Genomic DNA, 14,575 nt, shown 5'->3' on the forward strand with positions numbered 1-14,575 from the left:
AAGACATGTCATGTACTAATGAAAATCAGCTGTACTGTGAAATATACAGTATCTGAATGTATTTTAAAGGTCGATGGTGGCTTCTCTGTCCTCTTAAGACCAACAGTGTTGACTGTGATTCAATGCAGTGGGAGACCTACATTTTATAGTAGGATTTTAGTTATTGTAATTTTAACACCTTACGATACACACACACACCAATAAAAAGACTTGTGTGGATAGTTATAGACTTCACAAATAAAGCATAAAATAACACCTTCAATACACTGTTAATAGACATTTGTAGTAAACGTTAACAGTAGTTAACAGTAGTTAAAAGGTGCTGAGAGCTGTGGAAATATTGGCCCAAACCTACAGTTTTAGTCGTCAGTGAAATTAAATTATTTAGTTGTGTATTGTTAATAAATGTACATATATTTATTTACAAGTTTCTCATGGGAAAAGAAATATCATACTATATGTATTAACACAGGATGCAATCTTTCCAGGTCTTTAAAGGTCTCCCGCAGCCTCGCTCCGCCCACACGACGGATTCACGTGACTGACCGTCGCCCAGGTTGTGTCGAAAGCATCCTGGTGTTAGCAGCTAGCGTAGCCTCTGACAATAAATACAAAGTGAAGTGTAAACGTTTTCATCATGGGCGAATCTTTAAGTGGACTGTAGTGGAGACACGGAAGATTAGAAACCACCTAAACTGGCCTTTTCCAACATGGTCTGATCGCTGGTATCTGAAGAGGACAGTTGATATAGCGAACTAAACATTAGCCTTAGCCAACGTTCAAACTTTGACGGGCAACAGCAGCGATTCGCTAGCTAGCGGCTAGTTTGCAAATTTACTACTACTAGATCAGCTAGCTAGGTAGCATGTCTCGTTATTGTGGAAATATGCTAACTAACTAGCCCGGTAGTTGTTTACACGCCGACTAATAACGCGTTATTTTAACGTTAATTTTAACGTTTTCATCACGTAACGTCAGCCAACTTAATGTATAATGACTAACGCTTCTGTTAAGCGGCTAATGCTAAAAGCTAACGGTAACTGTGTAAGTTACACTTAAACTGTGACTGACGTACACAGTTAATCAAAATCAGTGTTGCTGAGCTTTCTCTGAGCTAATAGTGAACTAAAGCGACCCGCTAGAAAACACCTGGACCCCGAATAGCTACACCTCTGTGTTTTCTGATTGATTTCGGCCAATCACATTAGATAAATAATGCGAAACACCAGGATGTCAAAGACGTGGGGATTAACGTTAGGGCAGCAGTATTGTTTAGAAAACACAGCTGTTCGGTCATTTCTATAATCCTTGTGTTTTTCACAATGCAGCCACAGTAGATTTTTTTTAAATTGCTGAGCGTGTAGTGTGATATCCTGTAAATACATTTGGGTACCCAGTTGATCGTGAACAGTCATAGGCTATAGTCTACTTTTCTTTAAGTTATGCCTGGGGACACATCTGGTAGTAGTGATGACTCCGATGCAAAAACAAATGAAAAGGCCTGTACCGTCAAGCATCAGATCACCAATGGTAAGTCAAATGATTGTAATCAAGCATGTTATGTGCATTGTAACCAGAAAAATACAAACCACTGCACGCAGTAATTAATTCCATCATTTAATGAAGGCAGCATTTGTGAAACATCATTTCTGATTGTTGAAGCTTTGTCAGAGAGGTATTGATTCAACTCTGCGGTGAAATACAACACAACCCAACCCCAAAACGTACCAATGAATTTAATCAGCACTTGAAGTAGCATTCTCAGTAAAATACTTTAAGTCAGCTTGGTGTTACTACTGTATTGTATTCCATAGCATCACACAGATGTTTATGTTTTCATCACTCTGTGTATGTAGAGCATGGATTTCATGACCTGTAGTATACACTCAAGTAATGTGCTTGACACGATCTTAGCTACCCATGGGTCAGACTTTCAGAGCATCAGTGTGTCAAGCCTGACGAGCTTGTGAACAGTGGATTTATGCACTGCCCTCAGAAAGCTGTTGAGTTCATTTTTAGTCCTTGAGTCCTGAATACAAAATATAGTGAGGATTTTTTGTTGTTGTGGTAAGTATAAAAATCTCGAAGATTTATTAGTTTGAATTAATTTGGAGCAATGACTCTGGACTCCAGACCAAAGTAAAAGTTGCCCCCAGCTGTTGTTGCCTTATAGTTTGTTTATGGATACTATATGTATCCTTGAATACAATTTATTGTGTAAATATACAAGGACAATCCACACAAAATCACGTAAAGCAGAGAACTGTTGCCGTATCTTCAGTTGCACATGTAGCCATATCTTATTCAGTAGTGTCACTTCTAGTTTTTCAGCAGCTGTCACAGGAGAAATGTATTGGTATATACTTGCTGTGTCATTGATTGTGGTGTAGATATTGAGTGAAGTGCAAAAACCTTTTTATCAAAAGTGAGCGGAGCAGCAGGCAGCATTGCAATAAGTTGTGAAGCAAAACACTAAGATAATTGAAAACATTTATATTTGATGTCTGCCTTTCGCAATTAATAAATATGTAAAAAGTTCTAAAATTATATATATTACTTTCTCATTGCAGGTTTTTTGTGTAGTGTTTTTTTTTTCCTGAAAGTGAAACAGTTCATGCATTGCTCACAGCCAAACCTTTTATCTCTTGAAAGTTAGACTGCTGTTTTCAGTTTTTTTTTTATGTGCTAATACACTTCAGAAACTAAAAAAAAAAAAAAAAGAAACGTCTGTGTTTGCACAGTACAGAAACTGAGCATATATACTGTATGTCTTGATTGTGGTATTTTCTCTGTGCATCTAGCTAACCTCACAGGTCACACTGAGAAGGTTGGCATGGAGAACTTTGAGCTGCTCAAAGTCTTGGGCACTGGAGGTAAGCGTCTACATGAAGCATGAAATATATGAAATACAGTTGGGTTTAAAGCAGAAGCAAACTTGAGTAAAATGTGTTTATGAGGTATAGTCAAAAGAAGACAGGATGTATTCTCCTGCCATGGTTAAATATCTTCAGGGCAAAGTGTTTATAACTGACTTTCGTAGTCTGTAAAGAGAAAGTGTGCCCGAGAGCTTCAGTGCTGTGGTAAAACATCTTTACATTCATTTCCTGATTTTGGAGTTTCAAATCATCAAGGCAGTGAGTAGTATGTGAATGTTTAGAAAGTAGACCACATGCTGTAGATATCTCTGTTTTTTAATCTAATCCATACAGAATACCGTATGGGGGGACCTTAAGAGGCTGTTCCTATCAACACAAAAAAAAACACCTGATTAAATTTTGTGTACAGGAATGTTTTCCATGTATTCAGCTGATTTCCAGATGCTTGAAATCATTTTCGCAGCTGTTCACCTTGTGCTTATGTTTTGCAGCGGCCCCAGACCTAATTAAGGCACAATCTGATGATGTTTCTTTGTTTGCTAGAGCTTGTTTGACTTTCTTACCGGCAGTCATTTGAATGACTTGAGGAAATATTTGTTTGTCTTTGTCTAGCTTACGGAAAAGTGTTTTTGGTCAGGAAGAACAGCGGTCATGATGCGGGCCAGCTGTATGCTATGAAGGTGAGACTACCATTTGAAGTATTGAATTAAATGTGATCACAAACCAGTTTCTTAGACAAGAAATTAAAACCTTGAGCAAGTTTTTAAATTGAAGATGGGAAACCTTTTTGTGTTTCATGTAAATGATTCCTTGATTTTGTTTTTATTCACAATGTAAGTAATTTTTTTAGTACTTGCACAGCACGTGATGGTTGTATTTGTAAATAATATGCACGAGAGTGAGGACTGAGCCGCCATTCATGGAACTTGACTTAATATAGCGTTTTCCTCATTCTTTATTCTGTGTTTAGAATTAACTTCATTCAGGATGTCTGTTATAATTAAGTTATTTAAATTATTACCCTAGGTGTTAAAGAAAGCAGCTATCGTTCAAAAGGCAAAGACAACAGAACACACCCGCACTGAGAGGCAGGTGCTCGAGCACATCCGCCAGTCTCCCTTCCTTGTCACGCTCCACTATGCCTTTCAGACGCAGAGCAAACTACATCTCATCCTGGGTGAGTGGTGGAGCACTAGAACCAAATATGGGGAACTCCTCTCCGTCTCTTCAGTCTTGAAGCGCTGAATAGATGTTCTCTCTACGTTTCTGTCTGTTACTGTACGTCTGTTTGTTGGCCTTATGTGCCTTATATGTGTGTTTGTGTAATTTTTGTATTATGTCTATTCAAGCTCCCCTGTGTATTTGTCTGTGTGTGTGTGAGTACAGACTATGTGAGCGGAGGGGAGATGTTCACTCATTTGTACCAGCGGGATCACTTTTCTGAGGAGGCGGTGCGGATTTATATTGGGGAAATAATCCTGGCTCTGGAGCACCTGCACAAGGTGGGTGTTTCCCCTTCCAGCTCAGTAATGTAAAGCTACATTTATGGATTTTTGGACACTAGAGGAAGACAAAGCATTCTTACAGAGGCATGGCACTGACATAAGTAGGGGTGGGAATTGTTTTACTGATACCAGTGCCACTATAGATTGTGATTATGGGCCTGACCCTTAATCAGTGTCTTTAATGTTTCTGCTAACACAACTTACACTGCATGCCATGTCAGTTCACTTACCATAACTGTACAGTAAGATTTCACTGTATTTCTGCACAGCTTGGGATTGTGTACCGAGACATCAAATTGGAAAACATTCTTCTAGACAGTGAAGGCCATGTGGTATTGACAGATTTTGGCCTCAGCAAAGAGTTTCTGGAAGAAGAGGTATGTGATCACAGTACCAAAACCTAAGCATAGTCACATGTGTGCATGTGGAAAATTCTACACGGAATGGATGTACAATAGTTCATGTAAGATTTGTTTTGACAAACGGTAGTTTATCTTCCCTTTTTCCTCATTACAGAAGGAAAGGACCTACTCTTTCTGTGGCACCATAGAGTACATGGCACCTGAAATCATCAGGGGGAAGACAGGACATGGCAAGGTAGATATATGAGAGAAAAAGATAGAGTGTTCAGATCATTTTGGTAATGTCAAAGGTTAGAAGTGGTTGCACATCAGGAGCTGTAAAGTAATGTTCAAGTTCCATATGCTTTTTATTTTGATGACTTTAACATGTAGCTTGCTGTTAAATAGAATCAGTGCTGTAAGTCACGTGAGTTTGTATAACTAAGTAACACGTACTTCAAATGCTATATAGGCTGATGTACCATACGTTAGATAAAAAATTTCAAAATAGCGCCAGTATCACCACAGACAAGGTGCACTGACAGAGTAAATACACAGTGGGTGCATCATCTGCACATATTTTGTTCTCCTTCCTTTATGTAAGGATTTCTAACCCATCTCTGCCTTCAGTCAGTAGATTGGTGGAGCCTTGGGATCCTGATGTTTGAGCTGCTGACAGGAGCATCTCCTTTTACCTTGGAGGGAGAGAGGAACTCCCAGAGTGAGGTGTCAAAGTGAGTGTTGAATCCATCTTCATAAAATGTGTGTTCAAAACCTTGAATTAACCCCCCTGGTTCTCTAGTTTATAAAAAATCATTTCAGCCATGGTCATGTAGATACTTTATACTTGCAGTTATATAATTATGCAGGCGATAGTTTGGAACACACAGTGGAAATCTTAAAGCCTAATTTGAATTTTTGTTACCTTCTCCATCTCTTCCACAAATCTTCACTCAGACGTATTTTGCGCTGTGATCCACCATTCCCCTCCATGATTGGACCGACTGCTCAGGACCTGCTGAGGAAATTGTTGGTGAAAGATCCCCACAAGAGACTGGGCTCTGGCCCGCGAGGGGCCGAGGACATCAAAGCACATTCTTTCTTCAAGGTCTTACCTCAGCTGCTATTTACTCTCTCTCTGTCTTCCCCTGTCACCTCTTTTCATCCATCCATAAATCCCATCTGCTTTTTGTTGCCTGACAGGGATTAAACTGGGCTGATTTAGCACAGAAGAAGGTTCCAAGTCCCTTCAAACCAGAGCTGAAGAACGAACTGGATGTGGGAAACTTTGCTGAGGAGTTCACTGGGATGGATCCTGTCTACTCTCCGGCTAGCACACCTCCAAGCACTGACCGTCTGTTTCAGGTCAGTCCATGCTGGCTTACCTTTAACTCTTATAAAAGTTGTATTTCCAATTTATGTAACCAGCATCTCCAAAAAATAAAGTTATTATTATTGTATTCTCCATCTTACTCCAAATGTATGTGTTATTTTAGGGTTACTCCTTCATTGCTCCCTCCATCCTGTTCAATAAGAACGCGGTCATGGGAGACTTCGTAGAAATCCAGACTGGCGCTGATCGACCAGGTTCAGCTTCTGTCCAACGCAGTGCAATGTTAGAGGTATGGATCTTCAACCAGTGGATTTTGGCTTATAAAAATGTTTTCACTTCAGGTTTGAAGTCATTTGAGCATTAGATGTTGTTCTTTACTTTACAGCAGAAGTCTTGCAGTGTAACCACTGTTACATAAAGTGTCTCTTGTCTTTTTTGAAAACCCTCCTGTAATCTGAAGAGGGATGTAAAACAGCATCGAAAAAGGTTCAGCAGTGTTTGTTAATCAAGACAGACAGGAAAGACGAGAGGAAGAGAAACTAGTTTATTTAGCCTAGATTTCTAACCAAAGTTGGCTTACCTTATTTCACAGCTGTTTTGTCATATTTTATAATACATAACAGCTGAACAATATGGAGGAAATAACACCAATCAGTCCACTCTGTTCTAAAGCCATTGTACAGTGTCTTTATGAATTTAATAGGGTCCAGTCAGTTTGTCGAGGTGATGTTTATCAGTGCAGGCTGCATGCTGCCAAGGGAAGTCAAACTGGAGCTACACTACTGTACTTTTGCTTTGTATTATTAAATGAACAACCAAAAATATGTATTACAGCTTATGATATAAAGAAAATTGGAGTCATAGAAGATAAATACTTGATTTTTATATATTGACCAGCTAAGTTTCAGATTGTATTCCTATATAAATCCAAACATGCTTCTTTCTATCAAACCCCTCTCAGGTAAATACATATTGACTTGTCAGGTTATGTCCCTGATGCTGGTCAGTGTACAGCAAAGTCAGATCCTTTTTCTGCTGCTGAGAGCCACGTCCTTTTGCACAAGGAAAACAAAAGAGAAAAGCAAACAAAACACATCTCTATTAACAGCTCCGTGTGACTCACACCATCCCTTCTTTGTTCAGGAATCTCAGTTTTTTCATCACTATGAGCTGTGTCTTCATGGGCCACCCTTAGGTGAGGGTAGTTTCTCCGTGTGCAGGAAGTGCAGACACAAGCAAACTGGCCACGAGTATGCAGTCAAGATCGTGAGCCGCAGGTGAGTTGAGATGTGATGCTGCCACGCCATGTTAGTAATAGCTTTGTGTTTGCATACTTCATCAGTGCTTTACTGTATCACTGTGCCACCTGATTGCCCTTTTCATTTGTTTTCTGTTAGAATGGAGGCAAACACGCAGAGGGAGATTGCTGCTTTAAGGCAATGTGAGGCTCACCCCAACATCGTCAAGCTGCATGATGTCTATACTGATCAGGTAAAATGGAGGGAACCCTCCCAGCAGGACATGTGCAATTACTGACACAACATTAACAGAAAAAGTAAATGTACTGTATGTACTTTCAAGGATGTAATGTTGGACATGAAGGCACGTGCAACAATGAAATCCTCACATAAAGCCTTGTCTTTCCTCATCTCTCTCTATCAGTACCACACATACTTGGTGATGGAGCTTCTGCGAGGTGGAGAGTTGCTGGAAAGGATCAAGAGGAAGAAACTTTTTGGCGAGGCGGAGGCCAGTCAGCTGTTACAGAGCCTGGTCTCAGCGGTCAGCTTCATGCACGAGGCTGGAGTCGTGCACAGGGACCTCAAACCGGAGGTGGGCTGTTTACTTAGCAACTTAATTAACTCCTGAAAATATACAGAGTCACCCACTCAAAAATATGAAAGTATTTATGATGCTGTTACAATTGTCATAATTGTACTGTATACATCATATTGAAAGTAGAAATAAGTTTCAGTAATCGAAAATTAAACTTTGCCAGAGAAGTTAGAAGGGAGGCCACAGTGTGTGAAATTATTGGCCACGGTAATGTGGTGAGAAAGACGATTAGAGGGGACGAGGACAGAGTGAATTTTAAATTGTCTCAGTATTTTTCCACTGTGAACTGCATGTGTCCTGTTTCGTCCTAACTTGTCTCACTTAAACGGTCTGAACACAGTCATAACCGACCTGTTTGATGCGTGCAGACCATAGTGTGGTTATTTTACAGTGCTGTTTTCAGCTGAGATAAACACAGCAGAGAACAGTGTAAAATGTCTTCGTGCTGCAGATTTATCACACATGTATCCTGCTGTCTTCAGATGGCTGTGGGGTATAATTAACTGAAGGCTTTCATATAGGATAAAGCAGCTGTGCCAGACAGATAGTGTTAAGAATCATTCACTTCTAGTTCTGCACACAGTGTTTTACTGATATGCCTGTTTAATCTCAAAGTTTTTATTTTGGATGCAGATATAAACGCATTTTCTGGTTGGAGAGTCTTTGATTAAAGCTGTTTATCTACAGTATTCCACAATTCCTGCACATTTCCTCTTAAGTATTGTGTAAAGTACTGAGAATCAACAAATGATGAATCATGGATGAGTGACGTGGACATAGCTCTTGTCCTCTGGCATCTAATCCAATTTTTACCAGAAATATCAACAACTAATTTACGGTGCCTCATTTGAATCTGTTTGCCTTCTACTGCCACCTTTGTGCCACATATGCTGCACTGGGCAACAAAATGCCGTACACAGGGGCAAAGCATATACCAAGGTCAGGAACATGCAAACCTGTAGTAGTAGTAGTTGTATTTACTGGTGGTGTTTAATAGTCTAATAGAAAATGGAGCCCTGAGAATAAAACGTGAAGAGAAATCAGAGTGGATCAGCATTGTTTTTATCTGTTTACCTTCCAGAACGTGCTGTTTGCAGATGAGGGGGAGGACTCTGTGCTGAAAGTAATAGATTTTGGATTTGCCCGCCTGTGCCCTGCAGGCAGCGCCCCCCTGCAGACTCCCTGCTTCACGCTGCAGTACGCTGCGCCTGAACTTTTTGAGAGCGCGGGGTACGACAAGGCCTGTGACCTCTGGAGTCTTGGGGTCATCCTGGTAATTTCAGCTTCGTACTCTTGATTCTGTCGCTTCAGCCAGGTGAACCGGAGTACTAACGACTCTGTGTGTTTTCATCAGTACACCATGCTGTCGGGCCAGGTGCCGTTTCAGAGTGAGCAACGTGGGATGACCTCATCATACGCTGCTGACATCATGCAAAAGATAAAAGAGGGTGATTTCTCATTGGATGGGGAGGCCTGGAAGGGTGTATCAGACGATGCTAAAGAGCTTGTTAAAGGTGTGTGACACAGTGTGTTCTTAGCGACATGTTTGCTTTAGATAATAAGGCCACATTACATAACTAACATTAGTAAATGCTTTGTTAGAGTTCCTGCCTTGTTTGAGAATGGGATGGTGGATGTTTTTAGGGACTTCCCACTGTTTTTAAAACTTGTACAACGCAGTCAGGGAAATGTTTTTTTTCCCACATCCTCTCCTGACAAATGTTTTGTCTGTGTCCTTGATATCTTGTTCTCTTGTTTGTGTCTTTTTGCCTCTTTTTCTCCTTCCTCTATGATAAAAGGCCTGCTGACAGTAGACCCAGAGAGGCGTCTCAAACTCTCTGATCTGAAGGAGAACAGCTGGCTGCAGGGTGGAGCCTCCATGTCCACCACTCCATTATGCACTCCAGATGTGCTAGAGTCCAGTGGGCCAACTGTTCGCACCTATGTCAACGCTACCTACAAGGTAATAGCATTGTGTGCTAAATTTCTCAAAGCTCCTAAAATAGATGGTAAGTGCATATCTCCGATGTTTCGTCTTTCTGTCATTTCCTTTCCTTTTCTCACTTTCCCTTCTCACCAGGCTTTCAACCGCGGTAAGAGAGAGGGCTTCTTTCTGAAAAGTGTCGACAATGCTCCCCTCGCAAAACGACGGAAGCTGAAGATGACAAGTACAGGTGTCGAGACCCGATGGAGTTCGTCCTCTTCCTCCTCCTCTTCATCCACTTCCTCCTCTGCCTCCGCAACAGCATCCAAAGCACAGCCAAAACAAACTGTGACCCCAAAGCAGAGCTAGCCTAAAGGGCAGGGGAGGAGAGAGCAGGTGGGAAATGAAGTGGGATGCGGCAACACAAAGTCCTCCAGTGGTGATAGCGTCAGTTGCTTTCAGAAATCATACTGACAGACCAAAAGGCTGGTTTAGGTTAGTGTCAAGTTTTCAATACAAAACTGAATTCCACATTTTAACGGTGAAACTCTTCGGTCATCATGTCATATTTTCCCCAAAAACCAAGCTTTTTTTTTCCTCAAGTGGTTGGAAGAGAAGATGGTAGAGGTCTAGTTTGGTGTCTTTAAGATGTAAAGAAATCAGTGGCCTTCAGACAAATTAACTCGTGTTCAGTATTCACACACTAAAAGTTAAAAATGAGACATTTACCTGGTTTTACTGTGGGTAAGAAACAGTGCCTGGCTATATAGGGATAAAGGGAAAAAGGAGCCATAAATGAGCAGAAGCCATATATACAGCAAAGCAGTGAATATGTGAATTGAGCCAATGTGAATACACACAAATTTGCACATAGCAAATAAACAGTCCTTCCAGGAATCTGCAGACGTAATTCTTTGATTGTATCTAATTATTTTTCACTTTGCCTCACGTATAATGATTGGAGGAAAACCGGTAAAGGTTTGGCCACAAGTGCTGTGCCCCACGTAGGCACTCTGTGCTGTAAGAATAACAGTTTTGTTAAAACTGTTTTTTTTTTTTTTTTTTTTTTAAATTTAGATTGGACAAAAATCTAGCTATTTGCACGTTTTGCAGAGAATGTAAATGATCAAACGGTTAAAAAAGAAAAAGCTAATTTCTGGAAGGACTGAGCACAGAGGGAAATGCTTGTAGTCTGTATAACCTTAGACATAGAGCAGGATAAATAGTGCTGTAGTCGAAATCTTCTCTATTTGATACAGGTATAACTGTGTGATGATCTGTAGTCCACAGGGCGCCACCTTTGCAAAGGAGTTGCACCTCCAATACACTACCAACCCTACAGATCCCACTGAACACAATGCGGAGCGCGTGTTTTCATAGATGACTCTGAGTAAGTGTTTTTTCGATGAACAATCAGAGTTTGACTTGAAGTGGTCACAGTACTAACCGACAGTAGCACCTGTAAAAAGAGATGGAGACACAGAAGCGGTCATGACATACAGTGTGATTTTTTTCTCGTGATACTTGCTGTAAATTACTTGCATTATTGTGCTGGTCTGAAAAATGTCTAGCATGCTAATCTGTTGTGATGATGAACTAAAAGAATGTTTTTTTCTATATTTTGGTATATTTGGGCTTACTAAGAAAATGTCACCCAGAATGTTTTTTTATGCTACGAAGTGCAGCTTGAGTGTTTGCACGCAGGCTGGAGTAGAATCCATTTAGGTGATTTTGAGTGTACACTGCCTTGGGCTTGTGAATTTTAAAAGGGTATTACAGTTTTGTGTTGGCCCATCAGACCAGCGGCATATGAGGCTACCACAAAATACGATCTTATTTGATACAGTGAATTATTTGTTGCCTGCCGATGAAGCTCAGCTTGTTGTGACCTGGGCTGTAAAGGCGTCACCGATTTGTCTTTTTACAGAAGTGGTTTTAAAACATTGAATGGCTTTGAAATTTAAATTATGTCGCAGAATGAGACACTTGGTCTTGACTTTCAAATGACTCTTTTAAGACCATCCTGCGAGGTCTGTTGTGTAAATACTCATCCTTGATTCAGAGCAAAAACTGATGTAATGATTTCAGATTTGTTTTAATGGTTTATCAGTCTCCTGATGTAATTATGTTTTTATTGGACTTTTTTTTTTTGTTTGTTTTAATGTTGCACAGTCAATTGATCAATTAAACACATTTCAGCTTTAAAGGTGCTTTTACTGATATTTATTACATGTAATTGATTTTAATGCTGTGGTAATGGGATTATGATAATTTGGCTCCTGTTTTGTACCAGCACCGTGTGTGTGTGTGTGTGTGTGTGTGTGTGAGAGAGAGCATGAGTGGCACTGGGAGATTGGATTTCCTGATATCTCTGTACCAGATGAAGCATTATTGCAAGTTACTGTATTATTTTCTTGTTGTTCGCCGACTTTGTCTGTTTAAAGGTAACTGGTTGTTTGTGTTTGAACGTAGAATTTTTACTTAAGAAACTGTGCTTTTATTGGTGTTGATATTCTTTTGATGTAGTAAATGATATTTTTTCTCTTTCTTTTGCTGAGCATTACTATTTTACTGAGATGCACTGTCACTGATGTCGTAACTGGGAATTTATCTTTTGCACCAAGATTTTTCGGGTCGGTGCAAAATAAACATTACTTTTAAATAGATGTTTATGTGATTTGTCTTTCGAGCGTTGTAAGTGTTCTTCAAATGACTGCGATCAAGAGTTCTCATTAGTTTGAGTGCCGTCAGCACCAACTCCAGTAAGATCCTTTAATATTGATGGTGAGTGTTATTGGTGCTAGATGCAAACACAATAAATTATAGAGGAAGTTTAATGAAACTTCTATTTGACAAAAGCTGTTTCAGACGTATCAGTTCGTGACAGGAGCGAAAAATTCTCATTAAAATTCAGTGATGCTTTAAATAAAAACAACTCGAAAATAGTCAGCTCCTTCTTGCCACAAGTAAAACCACGTAATCTGATCGTGAAGCCATAACTATTTATAAACTCAAAATCTGTTTTGTTATTCAAAGGTATCTTTAACGCTCTGCTCAATGCCTTCAACAGCATCTGTTGGCAATAAATGATTGAAATGAATTAGCAGGTGGCGCAGGCACACATCACCCTGCAGACAAGAGGCACGGCTGTAGAAAACTGTTGAGCTTTATTCTGCGTTTGTTCTCAAACTTGACCTTGATGTCCTTGAAATTTCTGAGCCTCATTACTTTTTTGAATCAAAGATGATTTTCTAGCTGTCCTTTCAAAATAAAGCTCTTATGTATGATGTTTCTGAACAGCTGTACATTCATGGTTTAATGACCCTTCAACTCTGCTTCCTAATCAGTTTTTCTGTTGCTAGCAGGCGGCTACAGTAGCCCATCATATGTAATGAGCTAATTGTACCATTAGGTGGCTGCTGTGTGCTGTCGTATGTCCTTAGTGTCATTTTTATTTTTTTAATCTGTCCCTGCATCTTGTCCTGTGTCAGGTGTCCCCTGTTGCATCTTGTTGCTAAGGTGAAAGAAACTGATATGGCAGTGTGCTCATCAGAAATCAATTTTATGCTGTTTCTAAAATGCCCAATGCTGCGTTACTTGATTATTCTATTAATGTACTAATCCAAATGATGAGTTGCATGAGACATGCGTGTACCTATGGATTCACACTGTTACGTGCTGCATTTTCCTATCAGGACCATGAATATTTGAAACATAAATCAGCTCAGGAGACTAGGAACAAGACACAGCTGACACAGGGCAGGACAGACACAAGACCTTCATTACACTGAATTACACCCTCTCTCTTGTGCAGTGGACAGTGTGAGGTTTAAAAGCCTGGAAGGAAAGAAGTAGAAGAAAGTATATTGTTTAATAAGGGGGGGTTTTCAAGTTACTGTATCATTTTAATTAATATATACTACAATACTAAAATACTCTGAAATAAATCACTGAACAAAGGTAGTTATTGTACAGCAAAATGTGCTAACATCTCTGTGAGGCTGTAGTTAGGCACAGACTTGCGCTGTTAAGCAGCTACAGTGTTTTGCTGTTAACAGACACCCCTGTTTTTATACACAAGCCCGAAATTAATGTACCCACAATCCAACGGTCACTGTTCTTTACCCTTTTTGATTACAGTCATAACCCTGGTCTCCTTTGAAAGGTAACACTTTAAATTTTACAAACAAAGAGTCGAAATTAACATAAGAGACACTGAACTGAAGTTACAGAGGCACAAACATTTTTTTATGCCATAGTCTGAACAAATTCTGTGTCAACAGCATTTGCAGTGATGTCTGCATAGCAATAGTGAGACTCCTGAAATGCCTTACACAGACAGAATGAGGAGACTTAGAGTTTGTATTTTATGTCAAGGTTGTTTGAGGGTTGAGCCCAGTACAGACCAAAATACACCTTAAGTAGCAGTGCCAAGGCCAAAGTGTCCCACTGATGGGACAGTGTATTTAAAAAGGTTTAAATTTTGACCTGCTAGTGATTCTACAGGAAAAATCAGGGATTTACCAGTTACTGGGATTCATCCTCAGGGAACCATGAATGTCTGCACAAAATTTTGGAGCAATCCATTCAACCAGCTGTTGAGATATTTCTGTCTAGTGGTGACAGACGTACACTTCCATACCACCAAAGGTAGCATTATAGTGGTGAGGATGCATGTGATAACACAAAAGCAAGGAGAAACCAATGAAACTGATTGGCATGCTTTGCAGGCCGTTCATCGATCATTGGCAGCAGATGAA

General features: G+C 40.0%; 1 protein-coding gene across 1 annotated transcript; it reads left to right on the forward strand.

Annotated features, from left to right (window-relative positions):
* Positions 1 to 562: 562 nt before the first annotated feature.
* Positions 563 to 12,481, forward strand: rps6ka4 (ribosomal protein S6 kinase, polypeptide 4). Its single transcript, XM_041051295.1, has 18 exons — positions 563 to 1,530; positions 2,802 to 2,873; positions 3,489 to 3,556; positions 3,903 to 4,053; positions 4,263 to 4,378; positions 4,651 to 4,758; positions 4,898 to 4,978; positions 5,353 to 5,456; positions 5,680 to 5,830; positions 5,926 to 6,087; positions 6,219 to 6,344; positions 7,199 to 7,332; positions 7,453 to 7,546; positions 7,718 to 7,888; positions 8,973 to 9,164; positions 9,246 to 9,405; positions 9,691 to 9,854; positions 9,972 to 12,481. Exons 1-18 carry the CDS (start codon positions 1,443 to 1,445, stop codon positions 10,182 to 10,184), a joined length of 2,355 nt encoding a protein of 784 aa, XP_040907229.1. The 5' UTR covers positions 563 to 1,442; the 3' UTR covers positions 10,185 to 12,481.
* The last annotated feature ends 2,094 nt before the right edge of the window (positions 12,482 to 14,575 follow it).

Source organism: Toxotes jaculatrix, chromosome 12, assembly GCF_017976425.1.
Source record: "Toxotes jaculatrix isolate fToxJac2 chromosome 12, fToxJac2.pri, whole genome shotgun sequence".
Classification (NCBI taxonomy): Eukaryota; Metazoa; Chordata; class Actinopteri; family Toxotidae; genus Toxotes; species Toxotes jaculatrix.

Excerpts from the sequence above, each read along its gene's own strand:
- rps6ka4 (XM_041051295.1), top strand. The coding sequence starts at position 1,443 with ATGCCTGGGGACACATCTGGTAGTAGTGATGACTCCGATGCAAAAACA. Across the intron at positions 6,345-7,198 it reads AACGCAGTGCAATGTTAGAG|GAATCTCAGTTTTTTCATCA; the intron begins GTATGGATCTTC and ends TTCTTTGTTCAG. Across the intron at positions 7,333-7,452 it reads GTCAAGATCGTGAGCCGCAG|AATGGAGGCAAACACGCAGA; the intron begins GTGAGTTGAGAT and ends GTTTTCTGTTAG.